This window comes from Nerophis ophidion, linkage group LG21 (assembly GCF_033978795.1).
Source record: "Nerophis ophidion isolate RoL-2023_Sa linkage group LG21, RoL_Noph_v1.0, whole genome shotgun sequence".
NCBI lineage: Eukaryota > Metazoa > Chordata > Actinopteri > Syngnathiformes > Syngnathidae > Nerophis > Nerophis ophidion.
This window is the reverse complement of record NC_084631.1, coordinates 39,149,688-39,171,468: the sequence shown is the minus strand read 5'-3', so window position 1 is coordinate 39,171,468 and position 21,781 is coordinate 39,149,688. Positions and strand designations below refer to the sequence as shown.

Here is a 21,781-nt window from a genome sequence, read left to right as displayed (position 1 = left end):
CTAGTATAGTATCATGTAGTCTAGTGTAGTGTAGTATAGTATCATGTAATCTAGTATAGTGTAGTATAGTATCATGTAGTCTAGTATAGTGTCATGTAGTCTAGTATAGTGTCATGTAGTCTAGTATAGTATCATGTAGTCTAGTATAGTATCATGTAGTCTAGTATAGTATCATGTAGTCTAGTATAGTATCATGTAGTCTAATGTAGTGAAGTGTAGTATCATGTAGTCTAGTGTAGGATAGTATCATGTAGTCTGGTATCGTGTAGTATAGTATCATGTAGTCTGGTATCGTGTAGTATAGTATCATGTAGTCTGGTATCGTGTAGTATAGTATCATGTAGTATGGTATAGTGTAGTATACTATCATGTAGTCTAGTATAGTATAATGTATTCTAGTATAGTGTAGTATAGTATCATGTAGTCTAATGTAGTGAAGTGTAGTATCATGTAGTCTAGTGTAGTATAGTATCATGTAGTCTGGTATCGTGTAGTATAGTATCATGTAGTATGGTATAGTGTAGTATACTATCATGCAGTCTAGTATAGTATAATGTATTCTAGTATAGTGTAGTATAGTATCATGTAGTCTAATGTGGTGAAGTGTAGTATCATGTAGTCTAGTGTAGTATAGTATCATGTAGTCTGGTATCGTGTAGTATAGTATCATGTAGTATGGTATAGTGTAGTATAGTATCATGTAGTCTGGTATCGTGTAGTATAGTATCATGTAGTATGGTATAGTGTAGTATACTATCATGCAGTCTAGTATAGTATAATGTATTCTAGTATAGTGTAGTATAGTATCATGTAGTCTAATGTGGTGAAGTGTAGTATCATGTAGTCTAGTGTAGTATAGTATCATGTAGTCTGGTATCGTGTAGTATAGTATCATGTAGTATGGTATAGTGTAGTATAGTATCATGTAGTCTAGTATAGTATAATGTATTCTAGTATAGTGTAGTATAGTATCATGTAGTCTAATGTAGTGAAGTGTAGTATCATGTAGTCTAGTGTAGTATAGTATCATGTAGTCTGGTATCGTGTAGTATAGTATCATGTGGTCTAGTATCGTGTAATATAGTATCATGTAGTGTAGTATCGTGTAGTATAGTATCATGTAGTCTGGTATAGTGTAGTATAGTATCATGTAGTCTGGTATAGTGTAGTATAGTATCATGTAGTGTAGTATCGTGTAGTATAGTATCATGTAGTCTGGTATCGTGTAGTATAGTATCATGTAGTCTAGTATCGTGTAATATAGTATCATGTAGTCTGGTATCGTGTAGTATAGTATCATGTTGTGTAGTATCGTGTAGTATAGTATCATGTAGTCTGGTATCGTGTAGTATAGTATCATGTAGTCTGGTATCGTGTAGTATAGTATCATGTAGTCTGGTATCGTGTAGTTTAGTATCATGTAGTCTAGTATCGTGTAATATAGTATCATGTAGTCTGGTATCGTGTAGTATAGTATCATGTAGTCTAGTATCGTGTAGTATAGTATCATGTAGTCTGGTATCGTGTAGTATAGTATCATGTAGTCTAGTATAGTGTAGTATAGTATCATGTGGTCTAGTATACTGTAGTATAGTATCATGTAGTCTAGTATAGTGTAGTATAGTATCATGTAGTCTAGTATAGTGTAGTATAGTATCATGTGGTCTAGTATACTGTAGTATAGTATCATGTAGTCTAGTATCGTGTAGTATAGCATCATGTAGTCTAGTATAGTGTAGTATAGTATCATGTGGTCTAGTATAGTGTGGTATAGTATCATGTAGTCTAGTATAGTGTAGTATAGTATCATGTGGTCTAGTATACTGTAGTATAGTATCATGTAGTCTAGTATAGTGTAGTATAGTATCATGTAGTTTAGTATCGTGTAGTATAGTATCATGTAGTCTAGTATAGTGTAGTGTAGTATCATGTAGTTTAGTATCGTGTAGTATAGTATCATGTAGTCTGGTATCGTGTAGTATAGTATCATGTAGTCTAGTGTAGTATAGTATCATGTAGTCTGGTATCGTGTAGTATAGTATCATGTAGTCTAGTATCGTGTAATATAGTATCATGTAGTGTAGTGTAGTATAGTATCATGTAGTCTGGTATCGTGTAGTATAGTATCATGTAGTATGGTATAGTGTAGTATACTATCATGTAGTCTAGTATAGTATAATGTATTCTAGTATAGTGTAGTATAGTATCATGTAGTCTAATGTGGTGAAGTGTAGTATCATGTAGTCTAATGTGGTGAAGTGTAGTATCATGTAGTCTAGTGTAGTATAGTATCATGTAGTCTGGTATCGTGTAGTATAGTATCATGTAGTATGGTATAGTGTAGTATACTATCATGTAGTCTAGTATAGTATAATGTATTCTAGTATAGTGTAGTATAGTATCATGTAGTCTAATGTAGTGAAGTTTAGTATCATGTAGTCTAGTGTAGTATAGTGTCATGTAGTATAGTATGGTATAATGTAGTCTAGTATAGTGTAGTATAGTATCATGTAGTCTAGTATAGTATCATGTAGTCTAGTGTAGTGTAGTATAGTATCATGTAGTCTAATGTAGTGAAGTTTAGTATCATGTAGTCTAGTGTAGTGTAGTGTCATGTAGTCTAGTATGGTATAATGTAGTCTAGTATAGTGTAGTATAGTATCATGTAGTCTAGTATAGTATCATGTAGTCTAGTGTAGTGTAGTATAGTATCATGTAGTCTAGTGTAGTGTAGTGTCATGTAGTCTAGTATGGTATAATGTAGTCTAGTATAGTGTAGTATAGTATCATGTAGTCTAGTATAGTATCATGTAGTCTAGTGTAGTGTAGTATAGTATCATGTAGTCTAGTATGGTATAATGTAGTCTAGTATAGTGTAGTATAGTATCATGTAGTCTAGTATAGTATCATGTAGTCTAGTGTAGTGTAGTATAGTATCATGTAATCTAGTATAGTATCGTGTAGTCTAGTGTAGTGTAGTATAGTGTCATGTAGTCTAGTATGGTATAATGTAGTCTAGTATAGTGTAGTATAGTATCATGTAGTCTAGTATAGTGTAGTATAGTATCATGTAGTCTAGTATGGTATAATGTAGTCTAGTGTAGTGTAGTATAGTATCATGTAGTCTAGTATAGTATCATGTAGTCTAGTGTAGTGTAGTATAGTATCATGTAGTCTAGTGTAGTGTAGTATAGTATCATGTAATCTAGTATAGTATCGTGTAGTGTAGTGTAGTATAGTATCATGTAGTCTAGTATGGTATAATGTAGTCTAGTATAGTGTAGTATAGTATCATGTAGTCTAGTATAGTATCATGTAGTCTAGCGTAGTGTAGTATAGCATCATGTAGGCTAGTATGGTATAGTGTAGTATAGTATCATGTAGTCTAGTATAGTATCATGTAGTCTAGTGTAGTGTAGTATAGTATCATGTAATCTAGTATAGTGTAGTATAGTATCATGTAGTCTAGTATAGTGTCATGTAGTCTAGTATAGTGTCATGTAGTCTAGTATAGTATCATGTAGTCTAGTATAGTATCATGTAGTCTAGTATAGTATCATGTAGTCTAGTATAGTATCATGTAGTCTAATGTAGTGAAGTGTAGTATCATGTAGTCTAGTGTAGGATAGTATCATGTAGTCTGGTATCGTGTAGTATAGTATCATGTAGTCTGGTATCGTGTAGTATAGTATCATGTAGTCTGGTATCGTGTAGTATAGTATCATGTAGTATGGTATAGTGTAGTATACTATCATGTAGTCTAGTATAGTATAATGTATTCTAGTATAGTGTAGTATAGTATCATGTAGTCTAATGTAGTGAAGTGTAGTATCATGTAGTCTAGTGTAGTATAGTATCATGTAGTCTGGTATCGTGTAGTATAGTATCATGTAGTATGGTATAGTGTAGTATACTATCATGCAGTCTAGTATAGTATAATGTATTCTAGTATAGTGTAGTATAGTATCATGTAGTCTAATGTGGTGAAGTGTAGTATCATGTAGTCTAGTGTAGTATAGTATCATGTAGTCTGGTATCGTGTAGTATAGTATCATGTAGTATGGTATAGTGTAGTATAGTATCATGTAGTCTGGTATCGTGTAGTATAGTATCATGTAGTATGGTATAGTGTAGTATACTATCATGCAGTCTAGTATAGTATAATGTATTCTAGTATAGTGTAGTATAGTATCATGTAGTCTAATGTGGTGAAGTGTAGTATCATGTAGTCTAGTGTAGTATAGTATCATGTAGTCTGGTATCGTGTAGTATAGTATCATGTAGTATGGTATAGTGTAGTATAGTATCATGTAGTCTAGTATAGTATAATGTATTCTAGTATAGTGTAGTATAGTATCATGTAGTCTAATGTAGTGAAGTGTAGTATCATGTAGTCTAGTGTAGTATAGTATCATGTAGTCTAGTATAGTGTAGTATAGTATCATGTGGTCTAGTATCGTGTAATATAGTATCATGTAGTGTAGTATCGTGTAGTATAGTATCATGTAGTCTGGTATAGTGTAGTATAGTATCATGTAGTCTGGTATAGTGTAGTATAGTATCATGTAGTGTAGTATCGTGTAGTATAGTATCATGTAGTCTGGTATCGTGTAGTATAGTATCATGTAGTCTAGTATCGTGTAATATAGTATCATGTAGTCTGGTATCGTGTAGTATAGTATCATGTTGTGTAGTATCGTGTAGTATAGTATCATGTAGTCTGGTATCGTGTAGTATAGTATCATGTAGTCTGGTATCGTGTAGTATAGTATCATGTAGTCTGGTATCGTGTAGTTTAGTATCATGTAGTCTAGTATCGTGTAATATAGTATCATGTAGTCTGGTATCGTGTAGTATAGTATCATGTAGTCTAGTATCGTGTAGTATAGTATCATGTAGTCTGGTATCGTGTAGTATAGTATCATGTAGTCTAGTATAGTGTAGTATAGTATCATGTGGTCTAGTATACTGTAGTATAGTATCATGTAGTCTAGTATAGTGTAGTATAGTATCATGTAGTCTAGTATAGTGTAGTATAGTATCATGTGGTCTAGTATACTGTAGTATAGTATCATGTAGTCTAGTATCGTGTAGTATAGCATCATGTAGTCTAGTATAGTGTAGTATAGTATCATGTGGTCTAGTATAGTGTGGTATAGTATCATGTAGTCTAGTATAGTGTAGTATAGTATCATGTGGTCTAGTATACTGTAGTATAGTATCATGTAGTCTAGTATAGTGTAGTATAGTATCATGTAGTTTAGTATCGTGTAGTATAGTATCATGTAGTCTAGTATAGTGTAGTGTAGTATCATGTAGTTTAGTATCGTGTAGTATAGTATCATGTAGTCTAGTGTAGTATAGTATCATGTAGTCTGGTATCGTGTAGTATAGTATCATGTAGTCTAGTATCGTGTAATATAGTATCATGTAGTGTAGTATCGTGTAGTATAGTATCATGTAGTCTGGTATAGTGTAGTATAGTATCATGTAGTGTAGTATCGTGTAGTATAGTATCATGTAGTCTGGTATCGTGTAGTATAGTATCATGTAGTCTAGTATCGTGTAATATAGTATCATGTAGTCTGGTATCGTGTAGTATAGTATCATGTTGTGTAGTATCGTGTGGTATAGTATCATGTAGTCTAGTATAGTGTAGTATAGTATCATGTGGTCTGGTATCGTGTAGTATAGTATCATGTAGTCTAGTATCGTGTAGTATAGTATCATGTAGTCTGGTATCGTGTAGTATAGTATCATGTAGTCTAGTATAGTGTAGTATAGTATCATGTGGTCTAGTATACTGTAGTATAGTATCATGTAGTCTAGTATCGTGTGGTATAGTATCATGTAGTCTAGTATAGTGTAGTATAGTATCATGTGGTCTAGTATACTGTAGTATAGTATCATGTAGTCTGGTATAGTGTAGTATAGTATCATGTAGTCTGGTATCGTGTAGTATAGTATCATGTAGTCTAGTATTGTGTAGTATAGTATCATGTGGTCTAGTATACTGTAGTATAGTATCATGTAGTCTAGTATAGTGTAGTATAGTATCATGTAGTCTAGTATAGTGTTGTATAGTATCATGTAGTCTAGTATAGTGTTGTATAGTATCATGTAGTCTAGTATAGTGTTGTATAGTATCATGTAGTCTAGTATAGTGTAGTATAGTATCATGTAGTCTGGTATAGTGTAGTATAGTATCATGTAGTCTAGTATAGCCGACCACACGGGAAGTTTAGGGGAAAACTTAGCAAAAAATTCAGAAAAGGAAAATCTGAAGGTTGTAGTTGTGTAAAGCAAACTATGAAGCCTCACTGACTGTGGCGAGCAATGCGAATAAATTGCTCTCTGATTAGTGCTCAACAGCAGGTGAACTAGCAGAGCACTAATCAGAGGCAGGTGAAACCAATTAGTTCCCTTGGTAACCAAAACAAACACCCAGAGTGCACAAAACAGGAACTAAGGGAGTCCGAAACTAACCCAACATAACTAAACCAAAGATGATGCGGGCCACAGATCATGACATGAAGTATGTTTCCTGTCCCCGCAGGCATGTATTTGGTCAGCAAGTACATCAGAGAGCAGACGGACAGTGTTGTCATCTTCTCAGGAGAAGGTTCCGATGAACTCACTCAAGGTTACATATACTTTCACAAGGTCAGTTGTACGTCATCACTATCACTTCATCATTATTCTTCTTGCTTTACACACACACAACATTACTACTTATTCTTCTTGTATTATACAAACCCTGTTTCCATATGAGTTGGGAAATTGTGTTAGATGTAAATACAAACAGAATACAATGATTTGCAAATCCTTTTCAACCCATATTCAGTTGAATATGCTACAAAGACAGCATATTTGATGTTGAAACTCATAAACTTTTTTTTTTTTTTTTGCAAAAAACAATTAACTTTCATGGCTGCAACACGTGCCAAAGTAGTTGGGAAAGGGCATGTTCACCACTGTGTTACATCACCTTTTCTTTTAACAACACTCAAACGTTTGGGAATGGAGGAAACTAATTGTTGAAGCTTTGAAAGTGAAATTCTTTCCCATTCTTGTTTTATGTAGAGCTTCAGTCGTTCAACAGTCCGGGGTCTCCGCTGTCGTATTTTACGCTTCATAATGCGCCACACATTTTCCATGTGAGACAGGTCTGGACTGCAGGCGGGCCAGGAAAGTACCCGCACTCTTTTTTTACGAACCCACGCTGTTAAAACACGTGCTGAATGTGGCTTGGCATTGTCTTGTTGAAATAACCAGGGGCGTCCATGAAAAAGACGGTGCTTAGATGGCAGCATATGTTGTTCCAAAAGCTGTATGTACCTTTCAGCATTAATGGTGCCTTCACAGATGTGTAAGTTACCCATGCCTTGGGCACTAATGCACCCCCATACCATCACACATGCTGGCTTTTCAACTTTGCGTCGATAACAGTCTGGATGGTTCGCTTCCCCTTTGGTCCGGATGACACGATGTTGAATATTTCCAAAAACAATTTGAAATGTGGACTCGTCAGACCACAGAACATTTTTCAACTTTGCATCAGTCCATCTTAGATGATCTCGGGCCCAGAGAAGCCGGCGGCGTTTCTGAATGTTGTTGATAAATGGCTTTTGCTTTGTATCGTAGAGCGTTAACTTGCACTTACAGATGTAGTGACAAATTGTATTTAGTGACAGTGGTTTTCTGAAGTTTCCTTAGCCCATGTGGTGATATCCTTTAGAGATTGATGTCGGTTTTTGATACAGTGCCGTCTGAGGGATGGAAGGTCACGGTCATTTAATGTTGGTTTCCGGCCATGCCGCTTACGTGGAGTGATTTCTCCAGATTCTCTGAACCTTTTGATGATATTATGGAGCGTAGATGTTGAAATCCCTAAATTTCTTGCAATTGCACTTTGAGAAAGGTTGTTCTTAAACTGTTTGACTATTTGCTCACGCAGTTGTGGACAAAGGGGTGTACCTCGCCCCATCCTTTCTTGTGAAAGACTGAGCATTTTTTTTGGGAAGCTGTTTTTATACCCATTCATGGCACCCACCTGTTCCCAATTAGCCTGCACACCTGTGGGATGTTCCAAATAAGTGTTTGATGAGCATTCCTCAACTTTATGAGGTTTTTTTGCCACCTTTCCCAACTTCTTTGTCACGTGTTGCTGGCATCAAATTAGAAAGTTAATTATTATTTGCAAAAAAAAATTTTTTTTTATCAGTATGAACATCAAATATGTTCTCTTTGTAGCATATTCATCCATCCATCCATCCATTTTTGTTCATCAGTCAAAAGTTATAATATACATTCATTAGATCAGTACACAGCAGTACAGTGCAGTACAGACAGTATTAGTACGTACACTATTAGTACAGTACACTAATTGTATAGTACAGTATTAGTACAGTACCATTAAAATGCAATATTTTTCATCATAAACATGACATTTATTGCCATCATATTCAAACATGTAGAGTACACACATTATCATATACAGTAGACACATTATCATATTAAATGTGATATACAGACATGTGGAGTACACACACGATGATATAAAGTCCACACTTCCATCATGATATGAAACATGATGTCCTTGTCCAGGCTCCGAGTGCGGAGGCAGGATCAGAAGAAAGTGTTCGACTGCTGAAAAACCTTTACCTGTTTGATAACCTGAGGGCTGATCGCACCACTGCTGCACACGGGTACGTATGCACACCTGTATTATCATTTATTATGACACACCTGTATTATCATTTATTATGACACACCTGTAATATGAGGGACTTATTATGACACACCTGTAATATGATTTATTATGACACACCTGTATTATAATTTATTATGACACACCTGTAATATGATTTATTATGACACACCTGTATTATCATTTATTATGACACACCTGTATTATCATTTATTATGACACACCTGTAATATGAGGGACTTATTATGACACACCTGTAATATGATTTATTATGACACACCTGTATTATAATTTATTATGACACACCTGTAATATGATTTATTATGACACACCTGTATTATCATTTATTATGACACACCTGTAATATGATTTATTATGACACACCTGTATTATCATTTATTATGACACACCTGTAATATGATTTATTATGACACACCTGTATTATCATTTATTATGACACACCTGTAATATGATTTATTATGACACACCTGTATTATAATTTATTATAACACACCTGTAATATGATTTATTATGACACACCTGTATTATCATTTATTATGACACACCTGTATTATCATTTATTATGACACACCTGTAATATGAGGGACTTATTATGACACACCTGTAATATGATTTATTATGACACACCTGTATTATAATTTATTATGACACACCTGTAATATGATTTATTATGACACACCTGTATTATCATTTATTATGACACACCTGTATTATCATTTATTATGACACACCTGTAATATGAGGGACTTATTATGACACACCTGTAATATGATTTATTATGACACACCTGTATTATAATTTATTATGACACACCTGTAATATGATTTATCATGACACACCTGTATTATCATTTATTATGACACACCTGTATTATAATTTATTATGACACACCTGTAATATGATTTATTATGACACACCTGTAATATGATGGACACACCTGTAATATGGTTGACTTATTATGACACACCTGTAATATGACGGACACACCTGTAATATGATGGACACACCTGTAATATGGTTGACTTATTATGACACACCTGTAATATGACGGACACACCTGTAATAGGATGGACACACCTGTAATATGATCGACTTATTATGACACACCTGTAATATGATGGACACACCTGTAATATCATTTATTATGACACACCTGTAATATGATTTATCATGACACACCTGTATTATCATTTATTATGACACACCTGTATTATAATTTATGACACACCTGTAATATGATTTATTATGACACACCTGTAATATGATTTATCATGACCCACCTGTATTATCATTTATTATGACACACCTGTATTATCATTTATTATGACACACCTGTAATATGAGGGACTTATTATGACACACCTGTAATATGATTTATTATGACACACCTGTATTATAATTTATTATGACACACCTGTAATATGATTTATTATGACACACCTGTATTATCATTTATTATGACACACCTGTATTATCATTTATTATGACACACCTGTAATATGAGGGACTTATTATGACACACCTGTAATATGATTTATTATGACACACCTGTATTATAATTTATTATGACACACCTGTAATATGATTTATCATGACACACCTGTATTATCATTTATTATGACACACCTGTATTATAATTTATTATGACACACCTGTAATATGATTTATTATGACACACCTGTAATATGATGGACACACCTGTAATATGGTTGACTTATTATGACACACCTGTAATATGACGGACACACCTGTAATATGATGGACACACCTGTAATATGGTTGACTTATTATGACACACCTGTAATATGACGGACACACCTGTAATAGGATGGACACACCTGTAATATGATCGACTTATTATGACACACCTGTAATATGATGGACACACCTGTAATATGATGGACACACCTGTAATATCATTTATTATGACACACCTGTAATATGATTTATCATGACACACCTGTATTATCATTTATTATGACACACCTGTATTATAATTTATTATGACACACCTGTAATATGATTTATTATGACACACCTGTAATATGATTTATCATGACACACCTGTATTATCATTTATTATGACACACCTGTATTATAATTTATTATGACACACCTGTAATATGATTTATTATGACACACCTGTAATATGATGGACACACCTGTAATATGGTTGACTTATTATGACACACCTGTAATATGACGGACACACCTGTAATATGATGGACACACCTGTAATATGGTTGACTTATTATGACACACCTGTAATATGACGGACACACCTGTAATAGGATGGACACACCTGTAATATGATCGACTTATTATGACACACCTGTAATATGATGGACACACCTGTAATATGATGGACACACCTGTAATATCATTTATTATGACACACCTGTAATATGATTTATCATGACACACCTGTATTATCATTTATTATGACACACCTGTATTATAATTTATTATGACACACCTGTAATATGATTTATTATGACACACCTGTAATATGATGGACACACCTGTAATATGATGGACACACCTGTAATATGGTTGACTTTTTATGACACACCTGTAATATGACGGACACACCTGTAATATGATGGACACACCTGTAATATGGTTGACTTATTATGACACACCTGTAATATGACGGACACACCTGTAATAGGATGGACACACCTGTAATATGATCGACTTATTATGACACACCTGTAATATGATGGACACACCTGTAATATGATGGACACACCTGTATTATCATTTATTATGACACACCTGTAATATGATTTATCATGACACACCTGTATTATCATTTATTATGACACACCTGTAATATGATTTATTATGACACACCTGTAATATGATGGACACACCTGTAATATGATGGACTTATTATGACACACCTGTAATATGATGGACACACCTGTAATATGATGGACTTATTATGATGCACCTGTAATATGATGGACTTATTATGACACACCTGTAATATGATGGACTTATGACACGCCTGTAATATGATGGACACACCTGTAATATGATGGACTTATTATGACGCACCTGTAATATGATGGACACACCTGTAATATGATGGACTTATTATGACGCACCTGTAATATGATGGACTTATGACACACCTGTAATATGATGGACACACCTGTAATATGATGGACTTATTATGACGCACCTGTAATATGATGGACTTATGACACACCTGTAATATGATGGACTTATGACACACCTGTAATATGATGGACTTATGACACACCTGTAATATGATTTATTATGACACACCTGTAATATGATGGACACACCTGTAATATGATGGACTTATTATGACACACCTGTAATATGATGGACACACCTGTAATATGATGGACTTATTATGACGCACCTGTAATATGATGGACTTATGACACACCTGTAATATGATGGACACACCTGTAATATGATGGACTTATTATGACGCACCTGTAATATGATGGACTTATGACACACCTGTAATATGATGGACACACCTGTAATATGATGGACACACCTGTAATATGATGGACTTATTATGACGCACCTGTAATATGATGGACTTATGACACACCTGTAATATGATGGACTTATGACACACCTGTAATATGATGGACTCATGACACACCTGTAATATGATGGACTTATGATGACACACCTGTAATATGATGGACTTATGACACACCTGTAATATGATGGACTTATGACACGCCTGTAATATGATGGACACACCTGTAATATGATGGACTTATTATGACGCACCTGTAATATGATGGACTTATGACACCTGTAATATGATGGACTTATTATGACGCACCTGTAATATGATGGACTTATGACACACCTGTAATATGATGGACTTATGACACACCTGTAATATGATGGACTTATTATGACACACCTGTAATATGATGAACTTATGACACACCTGTAATATGATGGACTTATTATGACGCACCTGTAATATGATGGACTTATGACACACCTGTAATATGATGGACTTATGACACACCTGTAATATGATGGACCTATTATGACACACCTGTAATATGATGAACACACCTGTAATATGATGGACTTATTATGACGCACCTGTAATATGATGGACTTATGACACACCTGTAATATGATGGACACACCTGTAATATGATGGACACACCTGTAATATGATGGACTTATTATGACGCACCTGTAATATGATGGACTTATGACACACCTGTAATATGATGGACTTATGACACACCTGTAATATGATGGACTTATGACACACCTGTAATATGATGGACTTATGACACACCTGTAATATGATGGACTTATGACACACCTGTAATATGATGGACTTATGACACACCTGTAATATGATGGACACACCTGTAATATGATGGACACACCTGTAGTATGATGGACTTACGACACACCTGTAATATGACGGACACAGCTGTAATATGATGGACTTATTATGACGCACCTGTAATATGATGGACTTATTATGACGCACCTGTAATATGATGGACTTATGACACACCTGTAATATGATGGACTTATGGCGCACCTGTAATATAATGGACACACCTGTAATATAATGGACACACCTGTAATATGACGGACACACCTGTAATATGATGGACTTATCATGACGCACCTGTAATATGATGGACTTATGACACACCTGTAATATGATGGACACACCTGTAATATGATGGACACACCTGTAATATGATGGACTTATTATGACGCACCTGTAATATGATGGACTTATGACACACCTGTAATATGATGGACACACCTGTAATATGATGGACACACCTGTAATATGATGGACTTATTATGACGCACCTGTAATATGATGGACTTATGACACACCTGTAATATGATGGACTTATGACACGCCTGTAATATGATGGACTTATGACACACCTGTAATATGATGGACTTATGACACACCTGTAATATGATGGACTTATGACACACCTGTAATATGATGGACCTATTATGACACACCTGTAATATGATGGACTTATGACACACCTGTAATATGATGGACTTATGACACACCTGTAATATGATGGACCTATTATGACACACCTGTAATATGATGGACTTATGACACCTGTAATATGATGGACTTATTATGACGCACCTGTAATATGATGGACTTATGACACACCTGTAATATGATGGACACACCTGTAATATGATGGACACACCTGTAATATGATGGACACACCTGTAATATGATGGACTTATTATGACGCACCTGTAATATGATGGACTTATGACACACCTGTAATATGATGGACTTATGACACACCTGTAATATGATGGACTTATGACACACCTGTAATATGATGGACTTATGACACACCTGTAATATGATGGACTTATGACGCACCTGTAATATGATGGACTTATGACACACCTGTAATATGATGGACTTATGACACACCTGTAATATGATGGACCTATTATGACACACCTGTAATATGATGGACTTATGACACACCTGTAATATGATGGACCTATTATGACACACCTGTAATATGATGGACTTATGACACCTGTAATATGATGGACTTATGACACACCTGTAATATGATGGACCTATTATGACACACCTGTAATATGATGGACTTATGACACACCTGTAATATGATGGACTTATGACACACCTGTAATATGATGGACTTATGACACACCTGTAATATGATGGACTTATGACGTACCTGTAATATGATGGACTTATGACACACCTGTAATATGATGGACTTATGACACACCTGTAATATGATGGACTTATGACACACCTGTAATATGATGGACTTATGACACACCTGTAATATGATGGACCTATTATGACACACCTGTAATATGATGGACTTATGACACCTGTAATATGATGGACTTATGACACACCTGTAATATGATGGACCTATTATGACACACCTGTAATATGATGGACTTATGACACACCTGTAATATGATGGACTTATGACACACCTGTAATATGATGGACTTATGACACACCTGTAATATGATGGACCTATTATGACACACCTGTAATATGATGGACTTATGACACCTGTAATATGATGGACTTATGACACACCTGTAATATGATGGACCTATTATGACACACCTGTAATATGATGGACTTATGACACACCTGTAATATGATGGACTTATGACACACCTGTAATATGATGGACCTATTATGACACACCTGTAATATGATGGACTTATGACACACCTGTAATATGATGGACTTATGACACACCTGTAATATGATGGACTTATTATGACGCACCTGTAATATGATGGACTTATGACACACCTGTAATATGATGGACACACCTGTAATATGATGGACACACCTGTAATATGATGGACACACCTGTAATATGATGGACTTATTATGACGCACCTGTAATATGATGGACTTATGACGCACCTGTAATATAATGGACACACCTGTAATATGATGGACACACCTGTAATATGATGGACTTATGACACAGCTGTAATATGATTGATATCATATGTGATCCTGCAGGTTGGAGCTGAGAGTGCCTTTCCTGGACCACAGACTGAGCGCCTACTACCTGTCGCTGCCACCTGAGATGAGGACTCCCAGGGTATACTGTGTGTGATTGAACAGGCGCTGATAACCTAGTCCTCACATGTATCGTACCTGTGAGCAGCACGGCGTGGAGAAGTTCCTTCTGAGGGACGCCTTCAAAGGTCAAAATCTGATCCCTGATGAGATTCTGTGGCGACGTAAAGAAGCCTTCAGTGATGGACTCATGTCTGAGAAGAAGTCCTGGTACATGTTCCTGGAGGACCACCTCGACTCCGTGGTAGGTCTACTCACACACCACACCTACATCACCTTTGACAGTGTCACAGTATCGCAGTGTGACTAAACTGTAATATGACCATAGTTCATGATAGAAAGATGAGCATGCAGTATCACTTTATTACAGTATCACATTATTACGGAACTGTAATTTGACCATCGTTCATGATAGAAAGATGAGCATGCAGTATCACTTTATTACAGTATCACATTATTACGGAACTGTAATTTGACCATCGTTCATATTAGAAAGATGAGCATACAGTATCGCAGTATCACTTTATTACAGTATCACATTATTACGGAACTGTAATTTGACCATCATTCATAATAGAAAGATGAGCATACAGTATCGCAGTATCACTTTATTACAGTATCACATTATTACGGAACTGTAATTTGACCATAGTTCATGATAGAAAGATGAGTATACAGTATCACTTTATTACAGTATCACATTATTATGGAACTGTAATTTGACCATCATTCATAATAGAAAGATGAGCATACAGTATCGCAGTATCACTTTATTACAGTATCACATTATTACGGAACTGTAATTTGACCATAGTTCATAATAGAAAGATGAGTATACAGTATCACTTTATGACAGTATCACATTATTATGGAACTGTAATATGACCATCGTTCATGATAGAAAGATGAGCATACAGTATCACTTTATTACAGTATCACATTATTACGGAACTGTAATTTGACCATCATTCATAAGAGAAAGATGAGCATGCAGTATCACTTTATTACAGTATCACATTACGGAATTGTAATTTGACCATCGTTCATAATAGACAGATGAGCATACAGTATCACTTTATTACAGTATCACATTATTATGGAACTGTAATTTGACCATCATTCATAAGAGAAAGATGAGCATGCAGTATCACTTTATTACAGTATCACATTACGGAATTGTAATTTGACCATCGTTCATAATAGACAGATGAGCATACAGTATCACTTTATTACAGTATCACATTATTATGGAACTGTAATTTGACCATAGTTCATAATAGAAAGATGAGCATACAGTATCACTTTATTACAGTATCACATTATTATGGAACTGTAATTTGACCATCATTCATAAGAGAAAGCTGAGCATACAGTATCACTTTATTACAGTATCACATTATTACGGAACTGTAATTTGACCATCATTCATAATAGAAAGATGAGCATACAGTATCGCAGTATCACTTTATTACAGTATCACATTATTACGGAACTGTAATTTGACCATAGTTCATGATAGAAAGATGAGTATACAGTATCACTTTATGACAGTATCACATTATTATGGAACTGTAATATGACCATCGTTCATGATAGAAAGATGAGCATACAGTATCACTTTATTACAGTATCACATTATTACGGAACTGTAATTTGACCATCATTCATAAGAGAAAGATGAGCATGCAGTATCACTTTATTACAGTATCACATTATTACAGAACTGTAATTTGACCATCATTCATAAGAGAAAGATGAGCATGCAGTATCACTTTATTACAGTATCACATTACGGAATTGTAATTTGACCATCGTTCATAATAGACAGATGAGCATACAGTATCACTTTATTACAGTATCACATTATTATGGAACTGTAATTTGACCATCATTCATAAGAGAAAGATGAGCATGCAGTATCACTTTATTACAGTATCACATTACGGAATTGTAATTTGACCATCGTTCATAATAGACAGATGAGCATACAGTATCACTTTATTACAGTATCACATTATTATGGAACTGTAATTTGACCATAGTTCATAATAGAAAGATGAGCATACAGTATCACTTTATTACAGTATCACATTATTATGGAACTGTAATTTGACCATCATTCATAAGAGAAAGATGAGCATGCAGTATCACTTTATTACAGTATCACATTATTACGGAACTGTAATCTGACCATCGTTCATAATAGAAAGATGAGCATACAGTATCGCAGTATCACTTTATTACAGTATCACATTATTACGGAACTGTAATTTGACCATCGTTCATAATAGAAAGATGAGCATACAGTATCGCAATATCACTTTACTACATTACCACAGTATTACAGTATGACAGTATTACAGTACCACAGTATCACAGTATGAGATAACTGTAATGTGACCATTATTCATAATAGAAAGATGAGCATATCGTATCGAAGTATCACCTTCCTACAGTATCACATAACTATGGAGCAATAACTGCATCATGGGACCCACTTTCAAAATAGAAAGATGAGCAAACAGTATCACACGACTACAGTATAGCAACACCACAGTATCACAGAAGTATAAAGTGATATCTGCATCAGATGACCAACTTTCGAAAGAGAAGGATTATCAATAGTAAGGCAGTATCATAATATGTGATACCGAAACTGTAAAGTGATAACTGTCATTTGGCCAAATCTCACAATACATAGATGAGCAAATACTATTACAGTATCACAGCATAGCAATATTACAGTATTAAAGTATCACAGCATAGCAATATCACAGTATTAAAGTATCACAGCATAGCAATATTACAGTATCACAGCATAGCAATACCACAGTATTAAAGAATCGCAGCATAGCAATATTACAGTATCACAACATATCAATATTACAGTATCACAACATAGCAATATCACAGTATTAAAGTATCGCAGCATAGCAATATTACAGTATCACAACATATCAATATTACAGTATCACAACATAGCAATATCACAGTATTAAAGTATCACAACATATCAATATTACAGTATCACAACATAGCAATATCACAGTATTAAAGTATCACAGCATAGCAATATTACAGTATCACAACATATCAATATTACAGTATCACAGCATAGCAATATCACAGTATTAAAGTATCACAGCATAGCAATATTACAGTATCACAACATAGCAATATCACAGTATTAAAGTATCACAGCATAGCAATATTACAGTATCACAACATATCAATATTACAGTATCACAACATAGCAATATCACAGTATTAAAGTATCACAGCATAGCAATATTACAGTATCACAACATAGCAATATCACAGTATTAAAGTATCACAGCATAGCAATATCACAGTATTAAAGTATCACAGCATAGCAATATCACAGTATTACAGTATCACAGCATAGCAATATTACAGTATTAAAGTATCACAGCATAGCAATATCACAGTATTAAAGTATCACAGCATAGCAATATTACAGTATCACAGCATAGCAATACCACAGTATTAAAGAATCGCAGCATAGCAATATTACAGTATCACAACATATCAATATTACAGTATCACAACATAGCAATATCACAGTATTAAAGTATCGCAGCATAGCAATATTACAGTATCACAACATATCAATATTACAGTATCACAACATAGCAATATCACAGTATTAAAGTATCACAACATATCAATATTACAGTATCACAACATAGCAATATCACAGTATTAAAGTATCACAGCATAGCAATATTACAGTATCACAACATATCAATATTACAGTATCACAGCATAGCAATATCACAGTATTAAAGTATCACAGCATAGCAATATTACAGTATCACAACATAGCAATATCACAGTATTAAAGTATCACAGCATAGCAATATTACAGTATCACAACATATCAATATTACAGTATCACAACATAGCAATATCACAGTATTAAAGTATCACAGCATAGCAATATTACAGTATCACAACATAGCAATATCACAGTATTAAAGTATCACAGCATAGCAATATCACAGTATTAAAGTATCACAGCATAGCAATATCACAGTATTAAAGTATCACAGCATAGCAATATCACAGTATTAAAGTATCGCAGCATAGCAATATTACAGTATCACAACATAGCAATATCACAGTATTAAAGTATCACAGCATAGAAATATTACAGTATCACAACACAGCAATATCACAGTATTAAAGTATCACAGCATAGCAATATTACAGTATCACAGCATAGCAATATCACAGTATTAAAGTATTGCAGCATAGCAATATCACAGTATTAAAGTATCACAGCATAGCAATATCACAGTTTTAAAGTATCACAGCATAGCAATATTACAGTATCGCAGTATAGCAATATCACAGTATTAAAGTATCACAGCATAGCAATATTACAGTATCACAGCATAGCAATATCACAATATTAAAGTATCACAGCATAGCAATATTACAGTATCACAACATAGCAATATCACAATATTAAAGTATCACAGCATAGCAATATTACAGTATCACAGCATAGCAATATCACAGTATTAAAGTATCACAGCATAGCAATATTACAGTATCACTACATAGCAATATCACAATATTAATGTATCACAGCATAGCAATAATACAGTATCACAGCATAGCAATATCACAGTATTAAAGTATCACAACATAGCAATATCACAGTTATAAAGTATCACACCATAGCAATATGACAGTTATAAAGTATCACAGCATAGCAATATCACAGTATTAAAGTATCACAACATAGCAATATCACAGTTTTAAAGTATCACAGCATAGCAACATTACAGTATCACAGCATAGCAATATCACAGTTTTAAAGTATCACAGCATAGCAATATCACAGTTTTAAAGTATCACAGCATAACAACATTACAGTATTACAGCATAGCAATATCACAGTATTAAAGTATCACAACATAGCAATATCACAGTTATAAAGTATCACAACATAGCAATAATACAGTATCACAGCATAGCAATATCACAGTATTAAAGTATCACAGCATATCAATAATACAGTATCACAGCATAGCAATATCACAGTAGTAAAGTATCACAACATAGCAACATTACAGTATCACAGCATAGCAACATTACAGTATCACAGCATAGCAATATCACAGTAGTAAAGTATCACAGCATAGCAATATCACAGTTATAAAGTATCACAGCATAGCAACATTACAGTATCACAGCATAGCAATATCACAGTTATAAAGTATCACAGCATAGCAATATCACAGTATTAAAGTATCACAGCATAGCAATATCACAATATTAAAGTATCACAGCATAGCAACATTACAGTATCACAGCATAGCAATATCACAGTTATAAAGTATCACAGCATAGCAATAATACAGTATCACAGCATAGCAATATCACAGTATTAAAGTATCACAGCATAGCAATATCACAATATTAAAGTATCACAGCATAGCAACATTACAGTATTACAGCATAGCAATATCAGAGTTATAAAGTATCACAGCATAGCAATATCACAGTATTAAAGTATCACAGCATAGCAATATCACAGTTATAAAGTATCACAGCATAGCAATAATACAGTATCACAGCATAGCAATATCACAGTATTAAAGTATCACAGCATAGCAATATCACAGTTTTAAAGTATCACAGCATAGCAATATCACAGTTATAAAGTATCACAGCATAGCAATAATACAGTATCACAGCATAGCAATATCACAGTATTAAAGTATCACAGCATAGCAATATTACAGTATCACAACATAGCAATATCACAAGAATAAAGTATCACAGCATAGCAATATTACAGTATCACAACATAGTAATATCACAGTATTAAAATATTACAGTATCACAGCATAGCAATATCGCAATATTACAGTATCACTGCATAGCAATATCACAGTATTAAAGTATCACAGCATAGCAATATTACAGTATCACAACATAGCAATATCACAATTTTAAAGTATTACAGTATCACAGCATAGCAATATCGCAATATTACAGTATCACTGCATAGCAATATCACAGTATTAACGTATCACAGCATAGCAATATTACAGTATCACAGCATAGCAATATCACAGTATTAAAGTATCACACCATAGCAATATCACACGAATAAAGTATCACAGCATAGCAATATTACAGTATCACAACATAGTAATATCACAGTATTAAAGTATTACAGTATCACAATGTAGCAATATCACAGTATTAAAGTATCACAGCATAGCAAAAATACAGTATCACAGCATAGCTATATTACAGTATCACAACATAGCAATATCACAGTATTAAAGTATTACAGTATCACAGCATAGCAATATCGCAATATTACAGTATCACTGCATAGCAATATCACAGTATTAAAGTATCACAGCATAGCA

At 34.1% G+C, this 21,781-nt stretch overlaps 1 protein-coding gene across 5 annotated transcripts in view; it reads left to right on the top strand.

Moving 5' to 3' along the window:
* Positions 1–21,781, top strand: part of LOC133540087 (asparagine synthetase [glutamine-hydrolyzing]-like) — a 182,240-nt gene that overhangs the window by 146,692 nt on the left and 13,767 nt on the right. For all 5 annotated transcript variants that reach the window (XM_061882580.1, XM_061882581.1, XM_061882578.1 and 2 more), the window contains 4 exons: positions 6,557–6,663; positions 8,608–8,708; positions 15,306–15,387; positions 15,454–15,609. In XM_061882580.1, coding sequence (XP_061738564.1) covers positions 6,557–6,663; positions 8,608–8,708; positions 15,306–15,387; positions 15,454–15,609 — 446 coding nt within the window. The remainder of the gene's footprint in view (positions 1–6,556; positions 6,664–8,607; positions 8,709–15,305; positions 15,388–15,453; positions 15,610–21,781) is intronic.